The sequence below is a fragment of the Lemur catta genome, chromosome 15 (assembly GCF_020740605.2).
Source record: "Lemur catta isolate mLemCat1 chromosome 15, mLemCat1.pri, whole genome shotgun sequence".
In the NCBI taxonomy this organism is placed as follows: domain Eukaryota; kingdom Metazoa; phylum Chordata; class Mammalia; order Primates; family Lemuridae; genus Lemur; species Lemur catta.
The window spans coordinates 10,579,182-10,597,225 of record NC_059142.1 but is presented as its reverse complement, the minus strand read 5'-3'; the positions used below and the strand labels follow the sequence as shown (position 1 = coordinate 10,597,225).

Below are 18,044 nucleotides of genomic sequence, written 5' to 3'. Positions count from 1 at the left end.
AGTGCTGGGATTATAGGCGTGAGCCACCCTGCCTGGCCTCCTGCCCCTAATCTTAATCCTAACACTTTCTCCCTATCCCAGGGCCTGACCCTTCCCCAGTCCTTACTGCTCTGGCTTCTATGACTCTGTCAGAAACTAGCCCCCAATCTCACCCACACCCCCCTGCAGGTTTATTTTCTGCAGAGCACTTAATATCCAAAATCATAGTGAACAAATTATAGTTTACTGTTTCTTGTCCTTCTTTCCCAGCTATTCAGTAAGCTCCTTGTATGTTTTATTTCTTCTTTGTATCTGCAGTGCTTAGAACACTATGCATCATGCTCAAGAAACATCTGTGGAAGAAGGAGGGAAAGAGGGAAGGAAGGGAGAGAGGGAGGGACAGAGGGAGGGAAGAAGGAAGAGGGGACTGACCTGGGTCCTGACAAACCCAGTTCCACTAAAGCCCAATCTGGATTCCAGCCCTCTTTCTGGCTTCATCTTTTTTTTCAGGTGAGTGTGTGTACCTTATAACATTAAGGGATAACATAGATATAGTAAAATGCATAAACCACCAGATCAAAACATAGAACACTTTCAGCTGCCTCTGTGGCCCCCCATTCCAGAGGTCCTCTCTGGCCTGACTTGCGTTAAGAATCGCTTAGTTTTGTCTGTCCTGGAACTTCTTATCAATGGACTCATAGAGCGCATCTTCTTTCATGTCTGGCTTTTTTTCCTCAATATAATCTTTGTGAGATTCATCCACGTTGTACTTTTTTTTTTTTTGATTATTATTATTCTCGGGTAGAATTCTGTTTTATGATTATTTAAAACCACAAATTATTTGTCCATTCTTTAGCTTAATTCTTATGCCTCAGATTTCACTTCATCTGCTAATTTTGTATTCAACTCCAATCAATCCCCCCTCAGCTGATCCTGGTCCCACACCCACCATCCTCTGTGGCATCTCGAGGGCTCTCCGCCCCCATGCAGTCCCTGAGCCCTAGCTTCAACACCCACCACCCTTCCCGTCGTGGACTCTGGGCCCTGGGGCAGAAGGATGGGCCCGGCTTCTGTCTGCGGCCACTGCCTGCCCCATTTCCCAGAGAGGAATTGCCAGGCAGCAGGCCGGCTGGCCGGCAGGTTAGTGCTGCTCCCCCGACCCCTGCCCACCAGGGGCCCCGGGGCCAGTGCAGGTCACCCACTGCCTGTGGCCCTGCTTAGCAGGGGTGCCGGGCACTGCAGCCAATGGGTACCAGCAGGAGGAAGGAGCTAGTTAGGCTGATAAAGATCTGGGGGCCCCGCCCTGCCCCCTCCCTCAACTTCCCTGGGGCCCTGGCTCAGGCTGGACTGGCTCCCCCACCCTGAAGGCTCCTTCATCCGTGGCATCTTCCATCCGCCCTCTCAGAGGCAGGCCCAGCGCCCTGCCTGCTGTTCCTGCCCCAGCTCCCAGAAGGCTTGGAGCCCAGACGCCTGCTCACCCGCCACCGGCCGCCCCGCCCCGGCCTGCCAGGCTGGCACCCACACCCCGGCCGCCAAGGGCATCGGCTTCTCCAGGCTCTGGGCGGCTGGCGGGCCCAGTCGTCCCGCCTCACCTCTCCACCTCAGAGGCTGGCCCTTGGCACTCTGCGCCCACCCGGCTTCTCTTGCCTGCCTTGGGCCCACCCACCGTGAGACCCCCCCGACACAGTGTCCGGATTGAGCGCCCCTCTTGCCTCCTGAAGAGCAGCCATGGCCACCTACAAAGTCAAGGTGGCCACAGGCACCGATCTCTTGTCGGGAACAACGGACTGTATCTCGCTGACCATCGTGGGGACCCAGGGAGAGAGCGATAAGCGGCGGCTGAACCACTTTGGGAGAGACTTTGCGACTGGAGCGGTGAGTGCATGTGTGTGTGGCACGGGGAGGGACGGAGGGCTGCAGGGGGGGCCAGGTGAGATGAACTTGGCCAGGAGGGGCTGGAGAGCCAGGGACAGCTCTGAAGGCAGTGGGCTCCTAGGGTGCTCTGGATGCCTCACCCCAGACCTGGCTCCTGACCTCCCTTCTCTCTCATCCCTTTCAGCCATTCCCATCTCTCTCCCTCCCTTTTCCCTAACTCCTCTCTCTCTCCCATTCTTACTCTTCCTGAGCTAAGTTGCGTCATAACTGGCTTACATTTGCATTGAATTCTCTGTGACCTAAAATGGCATCAGACTGTCCAGTGGAAAGCCCCCTTTTTGGGCCCTCAGCCCTCAGCCCAGCCACCTGCTGCTATGTGACCACACTAGGGCCCTCTGTCTATGTGGCCATTTCTGAATCTCCACATCTTCACTGATACGTGGGAGAAGGGGCTGGCTGGACCACCTCTCCCCATTCTGAGGCCATAGGAGGCTTGGGAAGCCTTGGGCCCCACTTGAACCCAGGTTATTGCACCCTCAGGTGACTGGGGAGGGCAGTGGGAGAAGACAGGACTTCAAGAGCTGGGGATGGAGAGAAGGCGGGCTGGGGTCCTGCCCAGCCCTGGGTAGATGGGCCCAGCAGAGGACAGCCAAGTTTGACAAGTCAGAAGGGAGCTCAGTGGTCAGGGTGACAGCCCACCTCTCTGCCAGTCCTGGGAGGTGAGCATCGCCCAGCAGGAGCAGGGCCTGGGTGAGGGGCCAGGGCAGTGGGGGCCTGAGGAGCCAGGATTGAGTCTTGCCCGGCTGGCCGTCCCTGTGTCCTGCCCAGGTGGATGAGTACACTGTCCAGTGCCAGCAGGACCTGGGGGAGCTCATCATCATCCGCCTGCACAAAGAGCGCCACTCCTTCCTCCCCAAGAACCCCTGGTACTGCAACTACGTGCAGATCTGCACCCCCAACGGCCGCGTCTACCATTTCCCCGCCTACCAGTGGATGGATGGCTACGAGACCCTGGCACTGCGGGAGGCTACAGGTAAGCCCTTGTCACCCCCATCCCAGGCACCAGCCCCACCAGGGACTCCCAGTCTCTCCTGCCACTCTCAAGCATTACCTCGGTCATGGTCGCTGCTGCCTCTCTGGGCCCAGCTTGGGGCTGCACGCTGGAGGAACGGAGATGCCTGAGGCACCAGAGCCTGGAGGCAGACAGCATTGCAGAGCGTGTGCCTGGTGCTTCCCTAGGCCGCCCTCGACTCCGGCAGGACGCCTGGCCCCTCTGGAAAGATCCCTTGTCACGTATGCTAAGTACAGGCCTCAGCACTCTGGCAGGACACCCTATCTATTACGCCAAATAGCAGGTCCTGCTACTCCAAAAAGACTCCCTGTTACCCCGGTAGGATTCTGTCACAATAGGACGCCTTCCTGCTCCAACAGGAGGCCCCATTATTCCAGCTGGCACCTTGTTATTCCATGAAGAATAACAGCTCTCTATGGCCCTCTGGTCTCATACATTGTCACGATGCCTTGGCTTTCGAACTGAGCATTCTGAGCATTTTTTAGACTGATGGGATTTTCTATTGCTCCAAAGGACTCCCTATTACCCCAAAGGGACCCTTTATGTCTTAACAGGACTCACTGTTACTCCAAAAGGCCCCCCTTAATCCAGCAGGGATGTGTCCCATGCCAGTAGGAGGCCCTGTTATTCACACAGCCTGTCAGGGTTTCTCCAGGGTCAAGGCTGCCCAAGGCTGCCCAGTTGTTTTCTCAGTTGCTTGGTTGCTCCCATGGGAGAGGGACAGGACCTGAGTGCCTGGGCTCCTTGCACCCATCCCTGCCAGAGGCCCTTGTCTGGCAGGTGGGCTGAGGTCAGCTGCCTAATTCGTGGCTGCTCCATGGGGACCGGAGGCCTGTCCTCTACTATCCCCTGGCTCCCCCACTGAGCTTCTGCTGGCTTCCCTTGAGGCAGATGGGAAGGGAGGCAGAGCTGAGGACACTCGGAGGCCTGGAGCCCCATCCTCCCTGCAGCTGACTACCTTCCTCCATTCTCATTGCCCCGTGCTAGGTCTTCCTCAAGGAGGGGCACTGGGGCCTGAGCCAGGGAAAGGCAGGGGGCAGACGGAGGCAGGCCTAGGGGAGGGTGGGCGTGCCAAGGGGAGGGTCTTATTGGGGGCTCAAAGCATCTTCCACAGTGGTAGGTCTGAGTGACATGGAAGCAAGGGACAGGCAGGGTGACGCTGGTGGCCAGGCAGGAATGAGGTTGGGTGGAGCAGCTGCCATGCAACACCAGGGCAGGGAGACCTGAGTCACCTGCTGGGCCTTCGAAGAAGTGGGGCTCCCGCCCTGAGGATGAAACCAAGCTGGGTCTCTGGGTTGCACAACTCCAGGGGGCACCATCCACCCGGAACACAATGTGAACTGAGGCAGGTAGAGAAGGGAGGGGATGGTGACATGGGGCCTTGAGGGAAAATGATGAGCTGCAGGATGTACAGGCTGGCTTGGCGACCACCAGTAGGACACTGGAGGAAGACGGCCTAGACTGGGATCTCAGCCCCTCCGCTTACTAGCGGGACATGTGGGCACAATTCCAAATTCTAATGCACACACACACACACACACACACACACACCATATAATATGTGATACATCCACCACCAGGGCATCCCCAAGCAAATATACTAATATTTCTCAGCAAAAACTATGAACATCAAATGAGTTAAATAAAGATTGTATATAGCCTCAGGTAAATTTAGAGCAGGTTTTGTCCACCAGTGAATTTGTTGTGAAACAAACAAACTTGATTTCCACAGCCTTTTGTATTTCGGAATTGTGGGGAATGGGTTGGGCCTAGAATAATAGTCATCGGCCTCATAAGGTTGTTCTTGTGCAGCTTTAATTATTAATATAAGTAAAGTGCTTAGCAAGTGCCTGGTACTTCATGGGTGCTAAATAACTGTCATTTCAACATTTCAGTGGGCATAAAGGGGGGACTTCCTTGCAGCAGCAGAGCCCAGCTTGAGGGGTGGAGGAAGGAAGAGGGTGGGCCTGTGATCCTTTCTTCTGAGATTCTGGGAAGGAGTATACCCTCCCTCTCCCAGGGTGAGCCTTTCCTATCCTTGGCCATGGGCCCCCAGAGCCAATCTGGGGGCAGAAGCAGAACTCTTGATCCCTGAAGTGGGCAGGGGTGGGTGGGGCAGGTGCGGGAGTCAGTCCCCGAGCCTCCTCCTTGGTCTCCCCACAGCAAAGACAACGGCAGACGACTCACTCGCCATCCTTCTGGAGCACAGACAAGAGGAGATCAGAGCCAAGCAGGACTTCTACCAGTGAGGGGGAGGGCGGGAGGGTCTGGGGGGCCTGCTGGACTCAGGGGAGGTGCGGGGCTGGTGATGGCTCTGGCCCCCTGCGCCCTGGCACGGTGCACGGCACCAGGCTCACCATCTGGGCTTCTCTTTGCAGCTGGAGGGTCTTCGTTCCCGGCCTACCCAACTACATTCACATTCCCAGTTACCGCCCTCCTGTCAGGCGGCATCGCAACCCCAACCGGCCTGAGTAAGGACCCCAAGCAGTGCTGGGCCCCTCCCATGGCTGCCCCCTCCCCGCCCCCTGCGTCCCAGTGCCAGGCCCCAGCCCTGCGCTTCTCCCCGCAGGTGGAACGGCTATATTCCCGGATTCCCCATTCTCATCAACATTAAGGCCACCAAGTTCCTGAACTCAAATCTCCGCTTCTCCTTCGTCAAGACAGCCTCTTTCTTCTTCCGCCTGGGGCCCATGTGAGTGTGTGAGCTCAGGGGAGAGTGAGGGCTCCTGCCAAGACAGTCTCTGTCCGCCTGCTCCCTGCCTGCCTCCAGGACAGCCTCGGAGGCTGGAACGGCCAGGAAAGCCGAGGGAGCTGAAATGACAGCCCCAGAGAATAGGAGGCTCCATACCCAGAGACCTAGAGATGCAAAGTCCTTGAGACATGGGACCCAGGACTTTGAAACTCAGAGACCTAAGGGGACCGAGGCAGCCCTGCCACCTGTCCCAGCCGGCCCCCGGCTGCCTCTCTGACGGCCTCCCCCCTTGAACCCCTTCTCCTAGGTCCCTGGCATTCAAAGTCCGCGGCCTAGTGGACTGCAAACGGTCGTGGAAGAGACTGAAGGACATTAAGAAAATTTTCCCTGGCAACAAGTCCGTCATCTCCGGTATGGGGTGGGGCATCCCGAATTGAGCGTGGGGAGCCGAGTGGTCCCGGGGCCCCCCGCGTCGGGGCGGAGGGAGGCGCGGGGAAGCTGCCCAGGGCGGGCGCGCCCCCTGGCGGCCTCGTGGAAAACGTCGCCCGAGGCTCCTCCGGCCGCTCAGGGCGAGGCTGAGGACTCTGTTTTCCTCCCCAGTCGTCTCGGTGCCCATTATCTTCTGTCCCATGCCTCTCCATTCCTGGGGGGCGTGGGGGGTCCAGGTCACGTTGTGACGTCCCCGCATCGTCCTCCCCAGAGTACGTGGCCGAGCACTGGGCAGAAGACAGCTTCTTTGGGTACCAGTACCTCAATGGCATCAACCCAGGCCTGATCCGCCGCTGCACGCGGCTCCCGGACAAGTTCCCTGTCACAGACTGCATGGTGGCCCCGTTCCTGGGCGAGGGGACGTGCCTGCAAGCGGAGCTGGAGGTGAGCGTCGCTCCCTGCCTCCCTCCCATGCACACTGGTCTCGCCCCACCTCCAACGCCGGCATGGGGCGCCCCCACGCTCGCGGCCCCTGCTGCCCGGTCCCCACCCAACCTGCGCCTGGGGGCCAGCGCACTGTGCACCCACGGCGTGGGGCGTGGGTGCCTCGTGTTGGTTCCTACCCGCCGCCCATCGCTGCTCCCCTCCAGAAGGGGAATATTTACCTGGCAGACTACCGAATCCTGGAGGGCATCCCCACCGTGGAACTCAATGGTCGCAAGCAGCACCACTGCGCCCCCCTCTGCCTGCTGCACTTCAACCCCGAGGGCAACATGATGCCCATCGCCATCCAGGTGCCTGGGCCAGGGGCAGGGCTGCTGCAGACGCCTGTTGCCGGTGCTGAGCCTCTGCGTGTGCGTGAATGTTCCTCCGTGTGTGTGCACACACTTGAGTGAGTGTGTGCGCCTTTGTGTATACAGTTGTCCCTCGGTATTCGTGGGGGATTTGTTCCAGGGCCTCCCCAATACCAAAATCCATGGATGTTCAAGTCCCTTATGTGAAATGGCACATTATCATATAACCTGGCACAGTCCCCCCCATACCCTTTAAATTATCTCTGGATTTCTTGTAATACCTGTTACAATGTAAATGCCATGTAAGTAGTTGTTATACTGCATTGTTTAGGGAATAATGACAAGAAAAAAGTCTGTACATGTTTAGTACAGATGAAATTCGTTTCCCTGAATATTTTTCATCCTGGGTTGGTGGAATCCATGGATACGGAGGGTCAACTGTACTTGTACACCCCTACATGTGTGCATCTGTGAACTTGTGTGCATCTATGTGTAAGCATGTGTTTCCCTGTGAGTGTGTTTGTCTCTTTGACTTCATTCATTCATCCACTTGAAAAACCAACCTCTGTTGTGGGCCAGGCCTCTGCTGCAAATACTGAGTTCATGAGACTTAGCCGCTGCCTTCAGTCTGGTCTGGTAGGGGAAGGAACTGAGGTGTTTCCCTCCCAGAAGTCCCCACAAGGGTCACATGTAAATTAGAAAAATGTATCCCTCTTGGGTTATCAGCCAAGCCTTAACACTCCTGGCTCATTAGTGAAACAGTGTAGGCTGGATCTCACTGACCTCCCTCCCTGCTGAGGGACTGGGCACCCTTGTGCAGTGCACAACCTGCACACCTGAATGTGGCAGCCATGGGATTGAGGTAAGGAAGGCTTCTCAGAGGAGGCAGCTTGTGAGCTGGTTCTTGAAGAATAAGTGGGAGCTGCCAGGTAGAGACAGGGCAAGGGGAAGGTACTGCAGGCTGAGGGAACAGCAGGAGCAAATGTGGAGAGGGAGGCAAGGCCCTGGTATGCTCAGGGGACCAGCGGAACTGGAGTGTAGAGGGTGGAGTTTTCACCTCTTCAGGCTCCCTTCTGCCTCCTTCCTGCAGTGGGGTCTCTGCTTTCACCTAACCCTCCCTCTTTCCCCACCCCCAGCTCAGCCAGACCCCTGGGCCGGACTGCCCCATCTTCCTGCCCAGCGATTCTGAGTGGGACTGGCTGCTGGCCAAGACGTGGGTGCGCTATGCTGAGTTCTACAGCCACGAGGGCATCTCCCACCTGCTGGAGGCCCACCTCATTGGCGAGGCCTTCTGCCTGGCCATGCTGAGGCACCTACCCATGTGCCACCCCCTCTACAAGGTATGGGCTTGGGGGAAGAGGCCTCTACGAGGCATCACAGCCCTCACCTGGCCTCGCAAAGCCTCTTGGGACTCTGAGCAGTCAGAGGGTTCCAGTTAGCCCTGGGAGGCATCTGGGGACCCAAGAGAGAGGGCTTGGGGTGGGGACTTCCCAAAGTGAGCGGCTCTGCTGTTGCACAGTGGAGTGCTGAGGTCCTGGGGGACAACGTCAGCCCTCTGTCCTTGTCCTTCTTACTTTCCCCACAGCTCCTCATCCCCCACACCCGGTACACAGTCCAGATCAACAGCATCGGGCGGGCCCTCCTCCTCAACGAGGGAGGCCTCTCCGCCAGGGTAAGACTTCTGCTCCCACCCTCACGGAGACATTTGCTTTCCTCTGGGCCTTGCAGTTAGACCAAAAGCAGGACTTCCCAGTTGCCTTCAGATCATGAGAGGACATGATCCCAAGGGAGGGAGGGGAACTGGTTAACGTAGGTGGTGTGTCTAAAAGAGCACAGGGGTGGGGCTGGGTGTTCTGGCCTGGAATGTGAGGGTGCCTGGCGGTGGGCTGGGTCTGGGGTGAGAGGCGCACTCACTGGACCCCCGAAGGACCTGAGGGGGGTGTGGTCCTCAGCGAGGAGGACTTGCAGAGATGCCCGGCCGACTCCAAGGTCTGCCTCCTCCCAACAGGGCATGTCCCTGGGCCTGGAGGGCTTTGCCCAGGTGATGGTGCGGGCTCTGTCAGAAATCACCTACGACAGCCTCTACATGCCCAATGACTTCGTGGAGCGTGGGGTCCAGGACCTGCCCGGATATTATTACCGCGATGACTGCTTGGCAGTGTGGGACGCACTGGAGAGGTGAGGTTGGATGGCAGTGGGTGGCACTCGGGGTGGACAGCCGGGGATGATGGATGGGCTATGTGGAGCTTTTCAACACCTGAGCATGGTGGGTCTGGTGCCAGCCAGGGCTTGGTCGTGGGGAAAGGGCCTGTATGTCCAACACACACCTGCTCCCTAGGCCCAACGGGCCCTTCCTTGCTTCGGCCCCCAGCCCAGCCCCACCAGCCAGACCTCTTCTGGGCTCCGAGCTGCCTGTGGACCTTTCCTGAACCTTATCAGGGAGCTCTCTGCATGTCTTCGGATCTTGTCAAGCCGCCCTCTCACTCTGCCCTACAGGACTTGCCCACCCACAGGCCTGGGGCAGCTCTGGGGCCAGCCAAGGCCAGAGCATCCTGGGGGAGGTAGGAGAGGCATGACTGAAGAGGGGGAGGGGAGGATCAAAACTGAGGCCCTGTCCCCTGGTCAGGTATGTGACAGAGATCATCACCTATTATTACCCAAATGACGCAGCTGTGGAGGGTGACCCGGAATTGCAGTCCTGGGTGCAGGAGATATTCAAGGAGTGCCTCCTAGGGCGCGAGAGCTCAGGTACGGGCCAGGGCACCTGGGCACCCATCAGGGACAGGGGGCTGAGGGGCAGCCCTCAGGCAGGTCCACTAAGGCTCTTTTGGGCTGGATCAGAATATATTTCATTGGGGGCTGGCGGAGGCCAACTCACTGCTCTAGGATTTTCACAGGGCTCTTCCCTGGCCCTGGAGCAGTGGAGAGGTTGGGGAAGAAAACATGGCTGGCCTTTGGTCTCTGTCTGAGCTCAGGGGCTGTGGGTCATCTCTGCAGAGACCTGGAGGGGTCCCAGTCCCCCACCCCAGAGACAAATCTTTGTTGGACTGAGAAATGGGACATGAATCCCAACATGAAAGGGGACAGTGTGCTGGAGGCTGGGGAGCTGGGGGGAGCTGGCAGGCTCCGGGGGAGGGCTGGGAGCATCCTGAGGTCTTGTCACTTGGGCACATACTCAACAAACATTCACTGAGCATCTACAATATGCCATTGTGCTGGTTATTAAGGAGGCAAAAGGGAACAAGACAGGTGAAGGTGCCCACCCTCAAGGAGTTCACAGTCTGGACTGGAGGGTGTGTCCCTCAAGCAAATGGGTGGTTCCACTATAGCAGGACTGGCGCAGTTTGGGGGGAAGCCTGGAGAGGGGCTCTAGGAGCCCAGGGGAGGCGCCTAACCCAGAACGGAGAGGGTTGGTGATAGAAGGTAGGGGTGGGTCAGCAAGCTGAGATCTAACTTCTTGGCTAACGTCTAGCTAAGGGCTGCAGGATGGGGAGGCCACCTGTGAGATGACAGAGGGTGGGGTTGGAGAGTTCTGAATGGGAGCAGCATGTGGAAAAGCCCAGAAACCACAGAGAGCATAGTGAGTTCTGGGATCTGCTTATTGGAATCAAGTTCCCTGCACCTGGAGCTTAGGGTGGGAGGTGGGCAGGCTCCCAGTGGACTAAGGCTGGGACCTCAGCAGGGGCCAGGGACACAGCCTGGTTAAGGAGCTTGGAGTTACCCCAAGTGCCAGGGGGCACCACCAAGGGGTTTGCCGGGAGACTAGACTGTCTGGCTGCTCTGGGAGTTGGGAGACAGTTTGGGAAGCTGTTGTGTTGTCCAGGAGGGAGGTGACAGGGACCTGAGTAGGGTGAGGGCTGTGGGATGCAGAGCATTCCAGAGCTAGAAATGACAGGACTGGGTGATTGGTTTGGCTTTGGTGGTGAGGGTAGGGTGGAGGGAGGGAGGGGCCAAGGGTACCTCCAGGTTTGGGGCTTTTGCAACTGGGTGGATGACGTATGTCACCCCTTGAGCTGGGGGCTGGAGGGAGGAGCAGTTTGGAAGGAAGATGATGGGTCTGGTTTGAATGTGTGGGGCTTTTGGAACCTGGGGTCACCATGGCAACCAGGGCGGACCCCTCATGTGGGACAACAGGAAAGAGGAGCCAGAAGCTTGGCCGGGAAGAGGTGTGAGACTGAGAGCCAGGCTGCTGAGAAATCCATCTGCAGTGAGCGCAGTCTCCAGGGAGGTGACAGGAGGGAGTGGTTAGGGCACTGTGCTGAGTCAGGGCAGGAAAGTCTCTTCCACAGGGAAGCCCCTGTCACCCTCCACCCTGAGCCTGGGACCAGTGAGACCCCGCTACCCCAGTGAGGCCCCCCTCTAGAAGAGAGATCTGAGGGGCCATCTCAGGCAGGGGCCAGGGACATCCCCGGAGGACTCTGGCAGGGGCCTGTCAAGCCCCTCTGCCCCCAGCCTTGTGGTCTGGGCTTGTGGCCACAGGAGGGCCAAGCAGGCAGGATGGATGCAGCGGCTTGACTGCTGGCAAGTCAGGGAGAGCTGGGCTTAGTGGCACCTTCTGCCGGGCATCCAGGACCAGGGCAGGACTGACACAGTGTCCTGGGCCTTCCCCTTGCCCCTCAGGCTTCCCCACGTGCCTGCGAACGGTGCCTGAGCTGATCCGATATGTCACCATAGTCATCTACACCTGCTCTGCCAGGCACGCAGCTGTCAACACAGGCCAGGTAGGCGTGCTCACCAGCCCCAGTCCCAGCCCCAGGTCCAGACCTGCTAAACTTAGTTCCAACCCAACCTCAAACCCAGCCTCAGCCATAATCCCCAGGCCAGCCCCAACTTGACTCAACTCGAGTCCCAGCTCCAACCTCAGTCTCAGCTGAAATCCTGGGCCCAGCCTCTCAGCCTCAGCCCCAGCTCGGACCCTACCCGAACTTCAGCCCCCACCTCGGCCCCAGCCCCGCCTTCCTCTCTAGGCAGCCCCAGCTCAACCAACCCAGCCCTGCCCTGCCCACCGGCCAGGAGTCCAAGGCCGTGCTGGGAGAGCGGGTGGTCAGGGCCTGGTGGAAGGGAACCGCTGGGGTGCTGTCTGACCCAGAACCCCTCCTCTACCCCATCTCCAGCTGGAGTACACCTCCTGGATGCCCAACTTCCCATCATCCATGCGAAACCCACCGATGCAGGCTAAAGGGCTGACCACCTTGGAGACCTTCATGGACACGTTGCCGGATGTGAAGACCACGTGCATCGTGCTGCTGGTGCTCTGGACACTCAGCCGGGAGCCTGATGACAAGGTGCGGGGTGGAGGTGGGGGACCTTGAGCCTAGGCAGTGGGAGGGACAAGGGCAGTTGGGGGTGCCAAGGCCAGGGAGCAGGAAGTGAGAGGCAGCCGAAGGGAAAGGGCGGAGGGGCCAGGGCCTCTGGCAGGAGGGGCGGTGGGGTTTGGGTCCGGCTCCTCCCAGCTACGCTGTTCTGTGCCCTCAGCGGCCCCTGGGCCACTTCCCCGACATCCACTTCGTGGAGGAGGCCCCGCGGCGCAGCATGGAGGCCTTCCGCCAGCGCCTGGCGCAGATCTCGCACAACATCCGCCAGCGCAACAAGTGCCTCCCGGTCCCCTACTACTACCTGGATCCGGTGCTGATCGAGAACAGCATTTCCATCTAGAACAGCCCTTCCCTCCTCGCCTCTCCCGCCCTGCTGTTTTCCAACAAACTCTTCAAACACTTTCCCTGGGTCTTTTACTGGGGGCGGGGCGCCTGGCCCCGCAGGGCTCGGGTGAAGACTGGGGTCGTGGGGGGCGCTCACACGGTGACAGTGACTCTGTTGTCCACGACCGACCACGTGGTCCAGGTAGGTGTAGGGCAGCGCCAGGCCCGGTTACGCTCCCGATGCCCCTTGAGATCTGGGCTAGGCAGTTCTGGAAGGCCGCCGGGCCTCCTCCGTGAGGTGCTCCTCTGGGTAGGTGCCCAAGGGCCTCTGTGGATGGCGGAGAAAAGGCTGGGACGTCAGCCCCATCTTTCAACCCACAGCAATTCTGGTCTATCTTTCGTTTTTTTGAGACAGTCTCGCTCTGTTGCCTGGGCTACAGTGAGTGCCGTGGTGTCAGCCTAGCTCACAGCAACCTCAAACTCAAACTCCTGGGCTCAAGCAATCCTCCTGCCTCAGCCTCCCGAGTAGCTGGAACTACAGGCATGCGCCACCATGCCCAGCTAATTTTTTCTATATATATATTTTAGTTGGCCAGATAATTTCTTTCTATTTTTTTAGTAGAGACGGGGTCTCAGTCTTGCTCAGGCTGGTCTCAAACTCCTGACCTCGAGCGATCCACCTGCCTCGGCCTCCCAGAGTGCTAGGATTATAGGTGTGAGCCACTGCGCACAGCCTCTGGTCTATCTTAAGTCCCTCTACCTGGGGACTTAGTCCACCCAAGCTCCAGCCACCTAGGGGACCCAGACCTGTCCAACTTGAAACATAAGCCACCCACCTGCCTAGGCAAAAGCCTAGTGGCCTGTGAGAAACCTATACTGCCCCAAGCCACTCTCACCTGAAACCCAGACCACTCTGATCTCCACCTACTAAGAATCCATACCACCCTAAACCACGCCCCAGCTACCTGGTCACTCCATGCCCTGTCCACCTGGGAGCTCAGCCTGCCAACTACACCTTCCAAGTAACCCTTGGAGGGTGCAGTCACCCTACCCACTCCCCTGGAACCTGAAACCCCACCCACTGCCACCCTAGGCCTTGCTTACTGTGTCTTTGGTTTCATTGCTGATGCCCCAGAAGAGCACGAGGGCGTGGCACGTGGCATTGACCTCAGAGAGTGAGGCCACCAGGTGTGCCTGGCCCTTGGCGGTGGGTGGGGGGACCTGCATGGTGGTGGGAATATTGGGCATCCAGGCACTGAATTCAAATTGACCCCCTCAAACTCAGTAAGCACGAAGCTGCCAGTGCCACTGCTAGGTCCATTCCTCCCATGACCCAGCTTGTCCCCCCAGGTCTGGCACTGGCTCACCTTGCCACCGTTAATGACAGCATGTTGGGGTGAGCAGCTGATGATCATGCAGAGATGCTGAATGAGGCCAGCACAGCTGTGCAGGGTGCAGGAGACCCCTAGATGGGAGTAGGGTGGAGAGAACTGAGCTGAGACCCAAGGAGGTGCACTGCCCTGGGGAAGTGGGGTCTGGAAGGCAGGAGGCAGGGATGGACACCTCACCTGAGCTCATGTGGCTTAGAAAACCCTCCTGGAAGATCTCCCTGACCCAGACCTGGTGCTCTGAGTCCCTGCTCACTGCCCCATTGTCCAGGTAGTAGATGTCACCAATATTGGTCACAAAGCTGGGGATCCAGGAATGCAGGGTGACTAATGGTTGGGGGAGCCAACACTGACCTGGGGTATGGGGGTGGAAGAGGCCACTGAGACCAGATGCCTCCAAAGGAGAAACCAGGCCAAGGAAGGGAGGCAGCCAGGCACACAGAGCCCGGGCTGCAAAGCTGAGTTTCAAACCTGGAGGCTGCCCTCTTCACTGGGAGGTGCAAACCAAGGGCCCGAGAGCCAAAGTTGGTCTGCAGAAGTGTTTTGATTGGCTGGCAAGGTTTTTCTGTTTGTTTGTTTTTCAAGTTGAATCATTTGCTGACATTTAAATATTAGAAGATGTCTAGTTTCTCTTGAAAAATCTGAAGATCTGGCCATAGTGATAACTGGGTTACCATTGTCCCCACTAGACAAATGCATTCTCCACTGCCCACAGTCCCTGCCCACCCCTCTTCTCTAGCTTTTTTCTACTTGCTGGTCCTGCAGGCATTTGAGTTCCAGCCTTTTGAGCTATATCAAGCCATAGGGAAGGATTAGACATGTGGCCCCTCTGTGTTGGGACTCTGATTGGGCCCATTCCTAGCCACAGTAGGGCTCAGGAAGGGTGTGTGGATCACTGCTGAGAAGATTTGGGCAGAGGAAGCTCCTGCTGCGAGTGTTCACACAGGGGGATCCGTGAGGACTTCGAGGGAGAGGTGGGACATGAGCTGGGCTTGGAATAGAGGTGTCGTTTGGGTAGGGAGGGAGGCGTCTCTTGGCCCAGTGCATGCTGAGGAGGACGAATGGAGGGGGCAGATCCAGAGGTGCTGAGACGCCGCAGTGAACTCGTCATTGCATGTGGCAAGAACCTGGGAGCCATGGGAGGCTCACAGCAGCGGCACTGTCATACATCCCAGTGCTTGAGGGAGGTCATTATGCAGGTTAGCGGCAGGAGGTGGGAACCCGCAGGAGGCCAAATGTCAAGAGCATCTGGCCGCCTAGATGGAGGCCAGAGGTATGTCCCCAGGAGGTCTCGTAGGAGGAGGATTTAGAAGGAAAAACCTGGAGACATAGTGACTTAATCTATGGGGTGAATAATAGTAATACTCCGGGGGTGAATAATAATATTAATAGCTAATATTATAGCTAATCTTCACAGAGCACTTTCTATTCCCTGAGGTTTGTTCTCAGGATTTTACATTTAATGCTAATAACCTATAAGATAGCTGCTCTTATTGCTGCCACTGTCAAATGAAGAAATAGGCACAGAGATTAAATGACTTGCCCAGGGCCACACAGCAGGGAAGGAAGAGAAAGCAGGAAGGGCCGTGTGTTTGGACAGGAGATGGGTGGAAGTTGAACAAACCACCAGAGAGGTTCAGAGCCCTCAGGCCCAGGGCAGTGTCACCTCTCTATGGCTGCCCAAATCTGGAGCACAGCATCTTGGCAGTAGCAGTGGGCAAGGTCCTGGACCTCGCAGTCGTCCAGCAGGCAGAGGGAGCAGTAGGTGACAGCTGCCAGCCCTTTGGCAATCAGCTCCAGGCAGCCCACTTGTCCTGACCACCTTGACTGTGATGAGCAGAGAGCCCTCTGCTGCCAGGAGCTCAGGAGTAGTGGCCTCTGGACCAAACCTCAGCCCCCTCCTGGCCCCCTCTGCCAACCACCAGGATGGCAGGCCTCCCAGGCCCCTGACCTGGTCAGTGAGCTCTCCTGGTGCAAAGAGCCCAGTGCGGGCCTGGATGTCGATGTGGAAGGTATAGGGGAAATGAGAGTGAGCAGCTGGGAGAGCCAGAGCTAGAGGTTAGCTGAGGCGGCCCTAGGTCTCACACAGCTCTGGGCACTTTTCTCTACCTTGAAAACAAGATGGCACAAGGGCAGCTGCCGCAGCATGGACAAAGCAAAGGTCTCCATCACTAAGTGGGTTCCAAGCAGATGAGTGACCTTCTCGTGCACCAGGAACTCTGAGTGTTGCACCCAGGTCTTGGCCAGGAGCCAGTCCTCAGCTGGGTCACGAGACAGGGGGGACAAGATGGGGCTGTCTGGGCCAGTTGTCTGAATCAGGTGGAGTTGGGGACAAATGGGAGGGCAGGCATCAGGCAGAAACTGGGGAAGAGCAGCCCATCACCATGGGGCCAAATCACACGATCAATTTCTTTACTAGCTGTGTGACCTTGGGAAAATTAATTAACCTCTCTGTGACTCAGGTTCCTCAACAGTAAAATGAAGTTGACAATAATCTCTCTGTGAGGTGAAGTGACCCAAGGCCACCTTGTTGGCATAGCTGGCAGACTCCCTGGTACCAGCCAGTCATCCAGGGCCCCAGTGGTGCAGTGCAGAGATCGGAAGGATGGAGACAGAGGGGGACACCTCCCAGAAGGGGTTAAGTTTTTAACTGTTGGAAACATGATCAAACTGTCAAAGGTAAATGATTCAATAGAGGCAGTTTTGTCCCCAATGTCAAGATGTAATTCGTTCTCTGACACTATCAGAACCTTTCTATCAAGCTGGAAATCAAAGAGGATAAAGAGGAAAAAGTAGGAAAAACAACAAACTCAGGAGGGGCTGGCTAGGATTAGAGACATGATCTCTAGCCCTGGGCACAGCGGCACTGGGAAGAGACAACCTCTCAGTCACCCTGAGGACAAGGATATGCTCCCCACCCCGCCCACCAGCCCCCAGGGCCCTCCCTTGTTCACTGGGATGGCAAGGCGTAGGAGGGGCTGCTGCTGGGGCGCTGGTGCAGTAGGGTCAGGGTGCAGCCGGGAAGTGGGGCCTTCCATTAATGACACTGGGGCAGAGGCCTGAGAGTATGATGGCCCACCAGGTGCAGAGAGCCCCTCTAGGAGAGGAGAGGAGAGGAGGAAGGCTGAGGGAGTGGGCCACCCTGCTCAGTTCTGGGAAGCTTGGGGGAGGGAGGAGGACTAACCCTGAACCTGAAAGTATTTCACTTAAAGGAACCTCATTTTCTGGAGCCAGGGGGGCATTTCAGCTCAGAGCCACCTTCTGGTTCCAAGAAAAGAGACCTCCCCCACCCGCCATCCTCGCCCAGGTATTGAAGGTGCCTCTGCTGTGGCCAGACCTAAGCATCAGTGACAGGCAGTGAGCCCTGCTGGGGGTCAGTGTCTTGCAATGCAGAAGGCACTTTTCCGGGGTTGGGGTATGTCTTGTCCCAGTAGCCCAGAGAGGAGAGAGTGGCAGCTTTGGGGATCACTCAGTGGACCAGCTGCAGGGCATTCTCAGTAACCATGACAACTCATCACCATGGTTTCTGAGCTGGAGGGGGGGCCCTGTCAATGCACAGAGCCTAGCAAGGACCAGTAGAGGGCAGTCCCCACTCAGCCCTGCCCCCTTCAGCCCTCTCAGAGCCACTCCCCTCCCTCCAGGGATGAGCAGGAGGTAATGACTCACAGAAATGGCTGAGCTGAGCAAGCTGAGGATGAGCAGCTTGACAGAGGAGCCCGAGGGGAAGGACAGCCAGGGCTGGGTGGGAAGGACAGGGTCTGCGGCTGAGGGGCGGGGGGACTAGGAGCCTGGGCATGTGGGTTCCTACGGGCACCAGAGGGCAGGGAAGGGAGGCTGGATCTCTAGGCCCCTCACCTCCAGCTCAGCCTGCAGACTGGTCCCAGGGCCCAGCACTGGGGCCACCATGACGTCAGTGACCTGGAAAGTTCTTTGTTAGGCAGCGACAGTGGCAGATCAGGATGGGGTTGAGGCCATTCAAGAACTGGGAGGCAAAGAAGGCATCCTCTGCTAATGTTCACACACGTACTCTGCAGGGGGTGAGTGAGGGGAGGGTCACCTTGGTCCCCTGCCTCCAGCACTGCCACCGCTCTCAGACCCACCTCCAGCTTCCCAGCATGGTCCCTTCCTGATGCTGGTGGGTGGGCCGGGCTCCCTAGTCCCTACTCTGACTAGCTG

At 57.7% G+C, this 18,044-nt stretch overlaps 1 protein-coding gene across 1 annotated transcript; it reads left to right on the top strand.

The window, feature by feature from the left end:
• The first annotated feature begins 1,427 nt into the window (after nucleotides 1–1,427).
• ALOX12B (arachidonate 12-lipoxygenase, 12R type) lies at nucleotides 1,428–12,537 on the top strand. The gene is made up of 15 exons (XM_045570182.1): nucleotides 1,428–1,854; nucleotides 2,683–2,887; nucleotides 5,090–5,171; nucleotides 5,305–5,397; nucleotides 5,496–5,618; nucleotides 5,926–6,029; nucleotides 6,319–6,491; nucleotides 6,698–6,841; nucleotides 7,978–8,181; nucleotides 8,427–8,513; nucleotides 8,850–9,019; nucleotides 9,468–9,589; nucleotides 11,462–11,562; nucleotides 11,956–12,126; nucleotides 12,317–12,537. The coding sequence occupies exons 1-15, from the start codon at nucleotides 1,708–1,710 to the stop codon at nucleotides 12,494–12,496; spliced, it is 2,106 nt and encodes a 701-aa protein (XP_045426138.1). The 5' UTR covers nucleotides 1,428–1,707; the 3' UTR covers nucleotides 12,497–12,537.
• The last annotated feature ends 5,507 nt before the right edge of the window (nucleotides 12,538–18,044 follow it).